The sequence below is a fragment of the Mustelus asterias genome, chromosome 3 (genome assembly GCF_964213995.1).
Source record: "Mustelus asterias chromosome 3, sMusAst1.hap1.1, whole genome shotgun sequence".
NCBI lineage: Eukaryota > Metazoa > Chordata > Chondrichthyes > Carcharhiniformes > Triakidae > Mustelus > Mustelus asterias.
The window spans coordinates 76656197-76670245 of NC_135803.1; the positions used below are offsets into that span (position 1 = coordinate 76656197).

The following is a 14049-nucleotide window of genomic DNA, read 5'->3' on the forward strand; positions in this document are numbered from 1 at the left end:
AGGATATTATTAAACTAGAAAGAGTGCAGAAAAGATTTACTAGGATGCTACCGGGACTTGATGGATTGAGTTATAAGGAGAGGCTGAATAGACTGGGACTTTTTTCTCTGGAGCGTAGGAGGCTGAGGGGTGACCTTATAGAGGTCTATAAAATAATGAGGGGCATAGACAAGGTAGATAGTCAATATCTTTTCCCAAAGGTAGGGGAGTCTAAAACTAGAGGGCATAGGTTTAAGGTGAGAGGGGAGAGATACAAAAGTGTCCAGAGGGGCAATTTTTTCACACAGAGGGTGGTGAGTGTCTGGAACAAGCTGCCAGAGGTAATAGTAGAGGCGGGTACAATTTTATCTTTTAAAAAGCATTTAGATAGTTACATGGGTACGATGGGTATAGAGGGATATGGGCCAAATGCGGGCAATTGGGATTAGCTTGGGGGTTTAAAAAAAATAAGGGCGGCATGGACAAGTTGGACCGAAGGGCCTGTTTGCATGCTGTAAACCTCTAAACCTCTATAAGATTAAGAAGGGCAAAAGACAGGTGGATAGGAAGGCACTTTTTCCATTAGTAGAGGGGTCAATAACCAGGGGGCATAGATTAAAGATAAGCGGTAGAAGGCTAAGAGGGGAGTTGAGGAAAATCTTTTTCACCCAGAGGATGATGGGTGTCTGGAACTCACTGCCTGAAAAGGCATTTGAGTCAGAAACTCTTGTCACATTTAAACAGTATTTAGATATTCACTTGCACTGCCATAACCTCTAGGACTATGGGCCAAGTGCTGGTAAATGGGATTAGTGTAGTCAGATCTTTGTTAACTGGTATGGACACGATAGGCCAAATGGCTTCCTTCTGTGCAGTAAACATCTACGAATCTATGACTAAGCCAGGTGGCAAGCTAAGCATCACACTATGCTCCAGATCCCTGTGAAACAACGAGCAAAACTTGTTAATGCTAGTTCACTTCAGAGGTCACAGCACAGTGGATGTACCTGCATGATTCAAACAAAGGCCTCAAGTTCCAAGCTGCCTTTGTAAGTGGCTCAGCAAGTGGACATTGAAGGAAACTGTACTGAGAACCTCAAACTGCAAAGGAAGCCATTATTGTTGAGAACACTGAGCACCTTCCTGTTGAAAGAGGCTCTTGGTGATGCATGTATCAGTGTCGATCCTGGGGCGGGATCACAAACAAGCAAAACAACTGAGTGCTCATGATCCAGTGACGTATTAAACCAGACAGTATGTTCTTCAGAAACAATCATAACAAGTCATTTTTCACTCACATGGTCATCATGCATTCTACAATAAGGAAGTCCAAAATGGAAAACCATGACATTGTTTCTTTTGCAGGGATTTCTTTGATAGCTGGGAAGAAGTGTCCATGGATTGAACAGAGAATTCTGGATACACCAAGTTGGGAATCTTCCTTTTTTCATGTGAGAGTTCTCCAGCTAGTATTTACATTCAACATCAGCAATGCAACAGACCTCATGTCTTTGATTGGTGACTTTCTTATCCTGACAAAGTTATTCCCACTTGTGGATGTCTATTTGGTACTGTTTTAGAACATTTGGAGCAATCTTTTTATCCCTCTTGCTGCCCACCATTCACCAATTGCTTCCCATTTGTCAATGCACAGCAGAAGATCACCTTCAAGGTTCATCCATCATTCACTCCACGTGACCTGACGACCTTAGCCATATCTCCAGGATAAACCAGCTATGTCTTGGTATGGCAGAATTTTGGTGTCAGGGATTCGATCTTGCCTTCAGGTCTTCATTCATAAACTTTAATGAAGCTACTAGTCCAAAGATGTGTGGGTTAGAATCATAGAGTCCCTCCAGTACAGAAGAAGGCCATTCAGCCCATCAAGCCTGCACCGACAACAATCCCACCCAGGCCCAATTCCCATGTATTTACATGGGTCAATTTAGCATGGCGAATCAACCTAACCTGCATATCTTTGGAGTGTGGGAAGAAACCGGAACACCGGGAGAAAACCCCCGTAGACTCGGGAAGAATGTGCAAACTCCACACAGTCACCCAGGTTCCTGGTGCAGTGAGGCAGCAGTGCTAACCACTGTGCCACCACCATGCCGAGTTAGGTGGATTGGCTATGCTAAAATTGCCCCTCAGTGTCAGTGGGGTTAGCAGGATAAATAAATGGGGTTACAGAGATAGGGCCTGGGTAGGATTGTTGTTGGTGCAGGTTTGATGGGCTGAATGGCCTCTTTGTGCACTCTTTGGGATTCAATGATTTTATGGTTCTACTCTAAAGGAGACATGCAGGATGAAGAAGGACTAATGCTGGCAGATTGGCTGTGCCCACCATAATACCACCAAACATTTCAGCATGCCTTGACCACAAATTGGATCAGCCATGACCTTATTGAATGACAGGGCAGACTATAGGGGCCGAATGGCCTGCTTCTATTCTTGACACATCTGCATAAGCTGTCAGTCTGCTCAGGGTTTGGGTCAACAAAGAGGTAGATGCTTAACCATGCTGTCTGCAATAAGGATACATGCGGCTGCCATTGTTACAATTATGAGATTTATAAATTATTATATTTTGGAATTGTAGCTTTAAGTACAGGGTAAATGAAGAGGGTCATGTGGCCTCTTCTGGACTGCAAACCTGGTTGGTTCCACTGTTAGAGATTAAAGGAAGGCTTAGATTGTTTAATTGGGAAGAAGCTGTAAGGTTTGGAGTCATAGCAGCAGTCTCTGAGTTTGCAATGACTCTCCCAAAGTCCAAGAGAGGTGTGGTTGGCATCAGTTTGTAAACAGCTGTGTTATAAACTGTCCATTTATTTATAAGATGAAATGAAGTTTGCAGGAACTATGTTTCAGTGCTGATCAATGGTAGGATGCTGTGGAAGGGCAAAGAAGAGAAACCATCCTCTAAATCACCTCAAGCAGCACAAGATTGACATCAGTGAGGAGATCTGCTGCTGTCTTAACCTGCCAGCTTACTGCAGACTCATGCCTGCACCTGTGGTTCCTTATCTCTTTCTTTCTGTGTGCCATGCTTGGCGAACAACTGATGATGGGGTAAGATGCCATTTACCATTTTGAGAAAGATTTCTGAATACTTCTGTCACCCCCAACACCCTGGGCTTATCACACTCTTGGAAATGTCTCTATCTTGTTGTAAATTTGACTTCCATGCCACGAGTTTCTTCCACCACTTGGGTGATCCTGAGGCATGTCTGAATCTGTGTGAAATTATGCAACTGGGCTTAGGTGCTACTGGCCTCTGACCTTTCCGGGTGGAATGCGGATCAGCTGTAAAACACATAACTTGTTTGAAAATAATCTTTGAAACCTTTCTACCAATCTCCACAGATGTGAGGAATGTCGGATCAGCCATGATCTTATTGAATGGGGGAACAGGCTCAAGTGGCTGAATGGCCTATTCCAGTTCCTATTTCTTATGGTTTCATGAAAGGAAAAAAATCTAATGACAATATGTACTAGTCGCCAAGTTTCCCAGTTGGTTATGCGAGCTGTTCCCCTCTTCAGTCAGAAGGAATTTCTTATTGCACAAGTACGACTTTTCCATTTCTCACTTCAGCCACTCTGAATGAGACTTGATAACTTGGTGCTCAGTTAGGGGCAGTTTCAAGGCCAGGAGCTAGATTAAACCTACTGCCAAACTCCTTTCACTTGAGATATCTACATTGAGTATGGAGAGAGGCTGTTTTCCAACCTGAGTGGACTAGATTGAACGCAGGTCTCTGAGATGAAAGACCGCCGTTACAAACCACTGTACAAACCCAATCCCTAACTTAGTTACTTCCAGCACACGCATCGCCCGCTGCAACGCTATGCTTGATTGGCTCCTCTTCAGGTACCAAGGTTGTATTTGGGAGATCTCATGTAATTACTGCAATCAGTTTAACACAGGGCACAATGAGGCTGAGGAGTGTGGAGAGAAGGAGCATTGATCTCAGCGCAAATTTAACAATTCCAAACTGCAGAGTGATAGCCACTCTCTCACACAAGGTCCCATCAGGTACAACTCCCCAGTGGAAGCACAAGAATCATTAAATTTACCTCATAATATATTGTCAACCATGACTCCAGGCCATGTTTTCCCAGTAACTGCTGGTGCATGAGATAATATGGGTTAAATACTGTGTATAAAATAATTAACTTTATTGGCAAATTTGTTTTCTTTGTTAAAGGTGGTTGAACAGACAGTTCCTTAACATCAGGAGTCATAGAGAGCACAACTGCACAGACAGCAAGTGTAGCAGTGAAAGGGCATTGCTGCTATTTGTGTATTGAATAAAGTGTTTCTTTTTAACTTAGTACTCTTCCTCTTCCTGTAATATGTAGCAAATACAATTTTATCATTTAGTTTTGAAGGAAACATTTTAAAAGCTGCAATATATTATAGTAAAGCGGTGGCTTTTGAAGACCTCCATTTTGAACAAGATTAACTGATAAGTAAGCACATGCACCCACCGACAACAGAAACACACTGCAAACAGGAGCTCTTGCATCTGAGGTTACCTCTGAACCCGGGGCCCACAGTGCAGGACAACGTTAAGATCTGGTTTCAAACTCAGGGAGCAGGACAAGCATGTAAGAATTTTTTTTACATGGGTTGTATGGCACAGAAACAGGCCAACCCATCCGCACCAGAAACGTGCTTAGAGTTCAGGAGAAGGAAAAAGGACTTGCATTTATATAGCACCAGTCACTGCCTTAGGACATCCAAAAGCACTTTACATGAAGTACTTTTGAAGAGTAGGCATTGTGGCAGCCAATTTGCGCACAGCAAGTTCCCACAAGCGACAATGACCAAATCATCTGTTTCTCAAGTGTTGATTGAGGGATAAAAATTGGCCACGGCAGCAAGGAGAATACCCATTCTTCTCCTCAAAGTTCTGTATGAGCTTTTAATACTCATCCAAGAAGGCAGACAGGGCCTTAGTTTAACATCTTCTCTTAAATAAAAAGTACTGCCAACAGCACAGTTGTTGACTCCCTCAGTTTGCACTGGAGTATCAGGCTCCATTGTGCATGAGTCTGTGGAGTGGGCCTTGAGCCAGCAAGCTTCCAGCTCAGAGGCAAGAGTTACCAATGGAGTCACAGTTAGTACATTAGAAAGCGAGTCTGGATTTTCGAGGTGACAGAAGGGTAGTCTATGGGCTGATATGCTTCCCCTGTCAGTCTCCCTGAGTGCCTTGTTTAGTCAATAGGTCTGAGACCTCTCAGGATCAGCCCTGAGAACCCCTAACGAGAGCCAGCTTATGCATGAGCCCTTGACCAAAGCCAACTGCTCACATATGTCTAGAAACTTAAATAAAAGTGAGTAGATTTCATAGGGAGTTCTACTTCAACATGGTACAGGGCTCCTTATTCAGACTGGGGGCTCTGGTGAAGTATCATCAGCAATGGGTACTGAAGGGCTTTCTAGACTACTTCAGAGAACAGTTAAGAGTCACATTGATGTGGGACTGCAGTCACAGATCAGGTAAGTCTGGCAAGGTTTCCTTTCCCTGAAGAGTATTAATGAGCAAGTTACATTTTTATGACAATTCAATAGCTTCATGATCACTTTTACAGACATTAATATTTTATTTCTAGATTTATATTTTAAATTGTGTTCAAATTCTCAAACTGCCACAGTGGGACTATGAATGCATAATCTCTGGGTTGTAAATCCAGGTATTTGCATAGCAAGACTAGCAATATAACCCCTACACTACTGCATATGAAGTGAAGCACCAACACACACGTTAGGACTCTTAAAGGAGGGCAATTCTCCCACCTGCCCCCACACTAATTTTCTAGCAGAGCGGGGTGGGAGAATCTCGTGGCCTGACATGCGCATGATTCGCGCATGCATTCTCACTGCGAGCACATCTCCCAGCACCGTCAGATCTGCACTGAGGCCTGTTGGTTTCAGCCTCCTGGGCGGAGATAGGCCCTGCCTCCTGAAATATAATGATATTCATGCTGGTGGCCTCTGTGCACAGAATGTAGAAAATTCTAGTCTGAACTCCCACTGAAAAAGCCAGCATGATTTACTCCAGTTTTCCTGTGAATTTGACACAGAATTTTTTTGGGAGAATTCCGGTCAAAGAGTGGGGTTGAGCTGACTTTGCATCCTCCAGGTCTCTGTTTTCACATTGGGTTTACTGATAACCTCAGCAGTCCAGATATCCATTTATTTGAGTAGTGAAAGTTGTCCCAATCTTCTTCTGAAAGGCTTTACCCACTGCTCTGTGGTGAAATGGGATACAGCTCACTTGAGATGAAACAATGAGTGGAAACTTTTTAAAAGTGAAGGACTTTCATCTCCTTTCCCTCATCAAATGGGCTGAACCAGCAGAAAGATAGAGTGAGGGTATCTCCCTGCCTCCCACAGAACAATGGGAGAAATATGTGTTGCTCCAAAGCTAGAGTATTCCTTTAAAGTACTGAGTGTCAAAAACCCTCATAGCTGCCTCTGTGCATTGGGTGTTGAGTGAGGCCTAAGACAAAGGCCTGAAAGTGTTCTTGCTAAAGCCAAACCAATGAAAAAGTATTTTTCTAAAGTAAAGCTGCCTTTCACGGGGTCTTTCAGTTCTGGCTGAGGTCAGATGCCCTCCCAGCATTGGGCTATTAGGAGTGAGCGTGTTGGTGCTTCACTTTATATTAGTGGTTATATTACTGGTCTAACTATGCAGATACCTGGATTTACAAACCCGGGATCATGCATTCATTGTTCCACTGAAGCAGCTTGAGAATTTGAATACAATTTAAAATAAATATCTACAAATAAAATATTGATGTCAGTAGAAGTGATCATGAAGCTGTAGAATTGTCACAAAAAATCCAACTCGCTCACTAATACCCTCGAGGGAAAGGAAAACCTCAAGGCTGGGTTTGATCGCTTCATTGCAGGGAGAGGAGGCAACACATTTGCGGGGAATGTGCTGCCTCTCGAAGGTAGATGTCACCCCTGCCAGTTGTGTTTGTAAAGAGATTCCCTGTCATGCTCGCTCTGCAGCTGGACCAAGGCTGTGTAGATGCGAGGGTGGGAGTGGTGCGCAGAGAGAAGGCCTCCCATCAGCCATCTGCAGTGCATATGTTCCCGGGTAATGCAGATAAACTTTGAAGATTACTGTCCTTCAGCAGCATTTGAAATGTAAACTGCCAATCTTCCAGATAATAGGTTATATATAGAAGGAACAAATCAAAGACAGAAAAGAAACGTACTTTTCTATTGCACCTTTCATGACCTCAGTCAATCCCAATGTGCACTGAGCCCAATGAAGCACTTTGAAGCTTAGTCACTGTTGTAATGTTCGGAAACATGACAGCTGATTGGCACACAGCAAGATTCCAAAAACAGCAAGGAGATAAAACATCAAATAATCTGGTTACAGTGACGTTGATTGAAGGAGAAATATTGGTCAGGTCACAGAGGGGAGAATGCTCTTTTTTAAAAAAAGAATGCTGTGGGATCTTTCATGTCCACCTGAGAGGGTAGATTAGGGGCCTTGGACCTTGGCTTAATGTCACATCCAAAAGACAAAAATCCAGCCGTGATTCACTGACAAGCAAGCTTGGGTTTTGAGATATTGGTAGACTGCAGGTGCATCAGGTCAGCTACGGGTAAAAAGAGAAAGTGACCCTCCGATATCCCCGCTTTGAGGTGCTGGGAGAGGGTGACACAGGGCGGCAACACAGCATAGTGAGATCCCACAGATAGCAGTGAGCTAAATGACCAGATAATCTGTTTGTGGCAGTGCTGGATGAGGAAATGCACAGTAAGAGGAAAAGCTCAATAGAATTATCACCTCTCATTCCGTTTCTTTCGTAACACAGAACTAGTCTCATCATGTTCCGGCTACAGTTAAAACCAATGCTTACTTTCAACAGAGATGTCATTTAATTGATACGTTCAATTATATTTATCATTAGATCCCAGAATCCCTGTGGAGACAGGAAGTAGTTTTCAGGAAATTTGAACTTCGAGTTGAGCATTCATGAAAAGCGTCATCGTAAATAAACAAAAGTCCCTTACCAAAAGCCACATCATTAAAGGTGAGGCATCCTTTACTACACTTTGCTCCTTACCATTTATGCTTCAAGAGAGGCCACCTCACTCAAGCAGCCATTCAGCAACTGCTCGTCAATTAGACAGATGTCAACTGTGCATAGGTTGGGTATTGGGGCGGGGAGGGGGGGGGGGGCAGCTTGATAAAGTCTAGATCAATTGATCTCAATCCTTACAGTTATCACTGGATCCACTCACTCTTGTGGCCAGCACACACGCACATATTTTCCAGCAGCAGTCACTGTTTAATAGTCACGAGAAGAGACTCTGGCTGATATTCCCCATCTCTTCCCACAGCCAGAAGTATTGAGATCATAGTAACGATACCCCAAACGGTCATTCCATCTGGGGCTCAGAGCTGGAGTTTTCCTGGCCACTTATACACATCAAGTCACATCACCAAGTTGATAAGGGCTAGACAATTAAAGGAACAAATTGTAAAACAAGAAGGTATATTAGGCCTGTCTCAGGAGCTTACAATGAAGTTGCTTAGAAATGAATCTAAAGATATCTGTACACAGAACTCAGGCTGAAAGCAATAGACTATTTGTATCTGGGCAGGACCATTACCTCTAAATCTACTGGGTTTTTTTACAAACTATGTACATTTTTCACATGATTTGTTTTGCTGAAGCAAAACCCTTCTAGAATAATAGTTTGCTATAGTATATTGCAGCTCTCATCTATATTACAAGAATACAGATCCTAAAGCATCACTTGGCCTTCAACAAAGAAAATCACTGTGTGACAGTTGTAATACAGGATAAATAATAGCGGGCAAGGGCACCCACAATGCATTGCAACTATAACAACCAATGACACAGCAGCCCCAGCATTGTGACCAGGGCGACGGAGGACAGGCTGCTGTGATTGGGCGCCGCTCCTGGCTTGCTCCCAGCTGCAGTGTCGGGGCTGGAGCTTGGGGAGGCCACCTTCGCTCCCTTCAGAGTGGGAGCCACCGCTGGGAAAATGCTGTTCTTTGCCCGGTCTTCCAGCACATCTGAGAAGAGGAGAGAGACAAAAAATGGACAGTTAGAGAGTGGTTCATTTAATGCGCACATGCTAACGTCAGAATGGCCTTGCTACAGAACAGCTTAAATGAAAACTTTATGAATAAACCTGCCAAGCAGTATCCATAGCATGTCATGACCATTACAACCAATACTTATACTGCATCAACACTAATGTCAGCCAGTGGCAGCACACTCCTGCAATTCATTCCCTTCTTGTTTGCTCCTCTGCTGCTTTAAAGGCCCAGGCTAATGTTAGCAGTTTATTTTAAGGGTCTCCAGTGTCCTCCTAACCAAACCATCCTTTCTGTCACTCACTGGCAGCCTACTAGGGGAGAAGGACAGTACTCCAGCCAATCTTTATTCAGTCTTACATTTATTTATAGAGTTAAACATTACAAACAAATACCTCCTAACTCAACCACAGTTTCAATAAGCATCTCTCACGCAAAACCCCTGTTAATGTCCACCATACAATTAAACATAATTCATATGCAATTAATACTTCATGTGTGCATGTTGGGAAGCTATTCCACAGTGGGAGCATCACTGCCACACACCAATCCAGTCCTCCTCTTTCATTCAATGGGTGGGAGTGGTGGTGGAGGTCAGGGGATAGTAATTAACAGTGAAAATGCTTAAGAACCTCCCTCTACAGTGTTGTTTAAAAAGGGTACCCCGATGTAAAAAAAAATAAGACGACAGAAAACAAGGACCCCACAGAAACGGAACCCAACCCAGACACTGATACCACCCCAACCCACCCCCACGACACGCCACTCCACACCTCTCCCCCCACCCCCCACACCTAGGAGTTCCATCCTCCCCGGACACAGAACATAGAAGATGAGATGGGAGTAATGATTGTAGTGAGGGAGTTAACATGATACATTAGGGGAGAGTACAATGGAACCTCTGAAGGCCACACTTTGCATTCAACTTCAATCCCAAATACAGTTTATGGACTCTTTTGATCCATCACCATTGTGGCAGCACCTCCCACATGAAAGAATAGAGGGAAATGACAGAAACAGGGGAAGGAGGACCAAAAATAAGAGAGAAGAGGCAGTTAAGACTGAGATTCAATAATATAAAGACATCAGTGGCAAGCAAGAGTGATCATATTCTCTGACCTCCCAAGTCAGAGATGGAAGATTGATTGGTATATAATTACATTTATACAATGTACTGTCCTACAATAGAAACTTACATAGCCACTGGGACCACACTTTTACTTCTCCTTTAGATATTGTGTATCTTATTATTGTGTATAGTTGTATTAAAAGACTGCATTGTAATTGAAGGCAGGAGACTGAAGGACTCAGTCTGTACTGACAGTAATTATGTTGTCCATCCTCTGATACAACTTGCTGCACTCTCTTGCCCACCCAAGTTCCAGTTCTAAGCTACTACTCATTATTGTCATGCTGTTGTCATTGCCGAGGTTATTGTTCCTTTGTGTAGTCGGTACTAAAGGAATAAAAAATGTAACTGTAGCAGTTTCATTCTATATTCCATTAAATCATTCTAGTTGGTAAAATACATCCCAAAGCATCTGTTAAATGATATATCAAAATTCTAGCGCTGCTTTGATTTACTAACACTTTTGGAACATTGGGAACAGCTAGAGTTTTGTGCCTGAAGTGCATTTGGAAAGTCTGCTGCTGTTCTCAGGGAGCAGTAGAGTGAGCTCTGAGTGTAGTCGTATCAACTCATCTCCGGATCAGATGGTACAGGGTTTGAATGCCACCTCACACAGGCTGGAGACTGGAGCCCTGGGTCTGAACTCTGATTGGAATCCAGAGGGATCCGTCATGCCTGGTGGGTGGATGTGGGTGGTCCTCCTCCCTCATGGTATGGCTTGTGGGCACCTCTGGCTGTGTAGGAGTAATCAGCCTATTGAATGGTGTAAAGATAGTTACAGCCATAGAAGATGCATTTATCTTGTGGCCTTTCAAACTGTTAATCAGTCTATGAATCCCTCCACTCTTTACTTTACTGTCTCCAAGAGAAGACCACAGAGATGACAATTTGCATATCTGAATTTCCAGTCTATGATCTTAGCAAGAGAGTGCAATTTGGGCAATTATCCTCTATTATCAGTTGGCCCCCAACAATCTATGAGTTTGGAAAGGTAATGAGTTTGTGAAGTGATGCATTTTGGAAAGAACATGGAGAGACAATATAAAATAAGAGGTTAAATTTTTAACAGGTACAGGAGTGGAGGAACCTGGGTGTATATGTGCATAGAGCATTGAAGGCAACAGGATAGGTGGAGAGAGTAGTTAATAGAGCATACAGTATCCTGGGCTTTATTAACAGTGGCACAGAGTACATGATCAAGGAAGCTATGCTGAACTTATACATGACAGTAGTTAGACCTCAGCTGGAATACTGTGTACAGTTTTGGATGCCACATTATAGGAAGGATGTGAGTGCATTGGAGGGAGTGTAGAAGAGACTTACAAGAATGGTTCCAGGGATGAGAAATTTCAGTTATGAGGATAGATTGGAGGGGTTGGGACTGTTTTCCTTGGAGGGAAGAAGGCTAAGCAGAGATTTTATAGAGATGTCAGAATCATAGAATCCCTACAGTGCAGAAGGAGGTCATTCAGCCCATCAAGTCTGCACCAACTCTCTGTCAGCGCAGTGTCCAATATCATGAGGGGGTTGGACAGAGTAGATAGGGAGAAACTGCGCCCACTTGTAAATGGATCGAGAATGAGAGGGCACAGATTTAAAGTAATTTGCGACAGCAGAAAATGTGATGTGAGAAAAATATTTTTCACACAACGAGTGGTTTGGGTCTGGAATGCACTGCCTGGAAGTGTGGTGGAGGCAGGTTCATTCAAAGCATTCAAGAAGACTTTGATGATTGTTTGAATAGAAACAATGTGCAGGGGTGCGGGAAAAAGGCAGGAGAATGACACTAAGTCATATGCTCATTTGAAGAACCTGTGCAGATATGATGGGCCAAATGGCCTCCTTCTGTGCTGTAACAATTCTGTTATCCTGTGAAAACCTTAGGAAATCTAGGTGATAATCTTTATTGATTAAACCAATGGTCTTTCCACTCAGTGGGGCAAAGTTATTGCATCAAAACTGGGAAATTCTCAGCCTGCAATATATTTTCAAGTGCCGGAGTGAACTTGAACTCTCACCTTCTGATCCAAACTTTCTAAGGTGTTCAATGTTCCAGTTTTATAGATTGTGAGAGAATGACTTGTGTGTCGGCCTTGGCTTAATTGGAAGCATTATTTTATCTTAGTCAGGTTTGTCACTCCTGTGAGCACATAAATCTAGACAACACAGAAGGGGAATGCTGCATTGTCCAAGGTATTCTCTTTTGGGTGTGATGTGTATTGGAACATGAATATTAAAGATCCCACATGGCACAATTTGAAGATGAGCTAGGAAGCTCTGCTGGCATCCTGGTTAAGACTTATTCCATTGTCACCATTGCTAAAGCAGATTCCTACCACAATGCTGTTTGTGGGAGCTTGCTGCGTGCAAACTGGCAACTGTTGCAGCAGTGATAACATGGCTGGTAAGTGCTTTGAGACATCCTGAAATTGTGAATGGTATTATATAAATGCAATTTGTTCCTCCTTTTTTCAGAGGTATGATATTTAACAAAATTCAGCTGAAATGAGTACCCAAGATTGCTGTGGGCAAAAAACAGGAAAATGACATTTTGGCTTCAAAGTAAGCTTGGTCCTGAAATACCATACACATGAAACTGAATTTGTGACGCTAAAAATATATAATCTCACTCTGCATTTGCTACCACATGAAGTGATTGAAGCAAATGTCAGCTTGGATAAAAAAAAAATTAGCTTAAGGACAGAAAACCGCTAGTTGTGCTAAATAGTTACTTTTCATCAGTGCTAAAGGTCAGAGTCAGTGGAAATTTTTTTGCATTTATAAATGATTTGATTATTGGAATACAGAGTGTCAATGATACAAACAGTGAAGATGATCGTAATTGACTGTACAGAGAGAGAGGGATCTGAGGGCTTCTGTGCATTGATCTTTGAAGGTGATAGGACATATTCAGAGAGTAGTTAGAAAACACATTTGGGATCTTAGGTTTCATGCACAGAGGTGTTGAGCTGGCATGTTATGCTGAACCTTTAAAAAGTTCGTTAGGCCACAACTAAAGTATTACATCAAGTTTTTGTCACCACACTTTAGGAAAGAGGTAAAGATCCCCGAGAAGATGCAGAGGAGATTTACCAGAATGGTTCCAAAGATGAGGGAATTTTGCAGAGCTGGAGTTGATCTCCTCAGAGCAAGGGAGTTTGAGGGATGTGTAATGTTCAGTTGTTCGGTATTTGATTGTACATATCTGCGTGTGATTAATTAAGCATAAATGTGACCATTTAAAAAAAAAGAAACTAAACTGTGGCAAGTTGCTGTAAACATGAGAGGAGACATTGTAAAGCATTGTATCATACCTGCATATCTCCAAGGCATAAAACACAACAGAACAGAGATCTCATCAAAGTACAGAACTAAAACACCAATTACTTATATTTATATAGCGCCTTTAACATAATGAAATGTCCCACGTGCTTCATAAGAACATAAGAAATAGGAGCAGGAGTAGGCCATCTAGCCCCTCGAGCCTGCCCCGCCATTCAATAAGATCATGGCTGATCTGACGTGGATCAGTACCACTTACCCGCCTGATCCCCATAACCCTTAATTCCCTTACCGATCAGGAATCCATCCATCCGCGCTTTAAACATATTCAGCGAGGTAGCCTCCACCACCTCAGTGGGCAGAGAATTCCAGAGATTCACCACCCTCTGGGAGAAGAAGTTCCTCCTCAACTCTGTCTTAAACCGACCCCCCTTTATTTTGAGGCTGTGTCCTCTAGTTTTAACTTCCTTACTAAGTGGAAAGAATCTCTCCGCCTCCACCCTATCCAGCCCCCGCATTATCTTATAAGTCTCCATAAGATCCCCCCTCATCCTTCTA

At 43.0% G+C, this 14049-nt stretch overlaps 1 protein-coding gene across 2 annotated transcripts in view; it reads right to left on the reverse strand.

Annotated features, from left to right (window-relative positions):
• Positions 1–4138: 4138 nt before the first annotated feature.
• LOC144491433 (glypican-5-like) overlaps positions 4139–14049 on the reverse strand; it is a 594817-nt gene continuing 584906 nt past the window's right edge. For both annotated transcript variants that reach the window (XM_078209247.1, XM_078209248.1), the window contains one exon: positions 4139–9056. In XM_078209247.1, the coding sequence (XP_078065373.1) occupies positions 8860–9056 (197 nt within the window). In that variant the 3' untranslated portion in view covers positions 4139–8859. The remainder of the gene's footprint in view (positions 9057–14049) is intronic.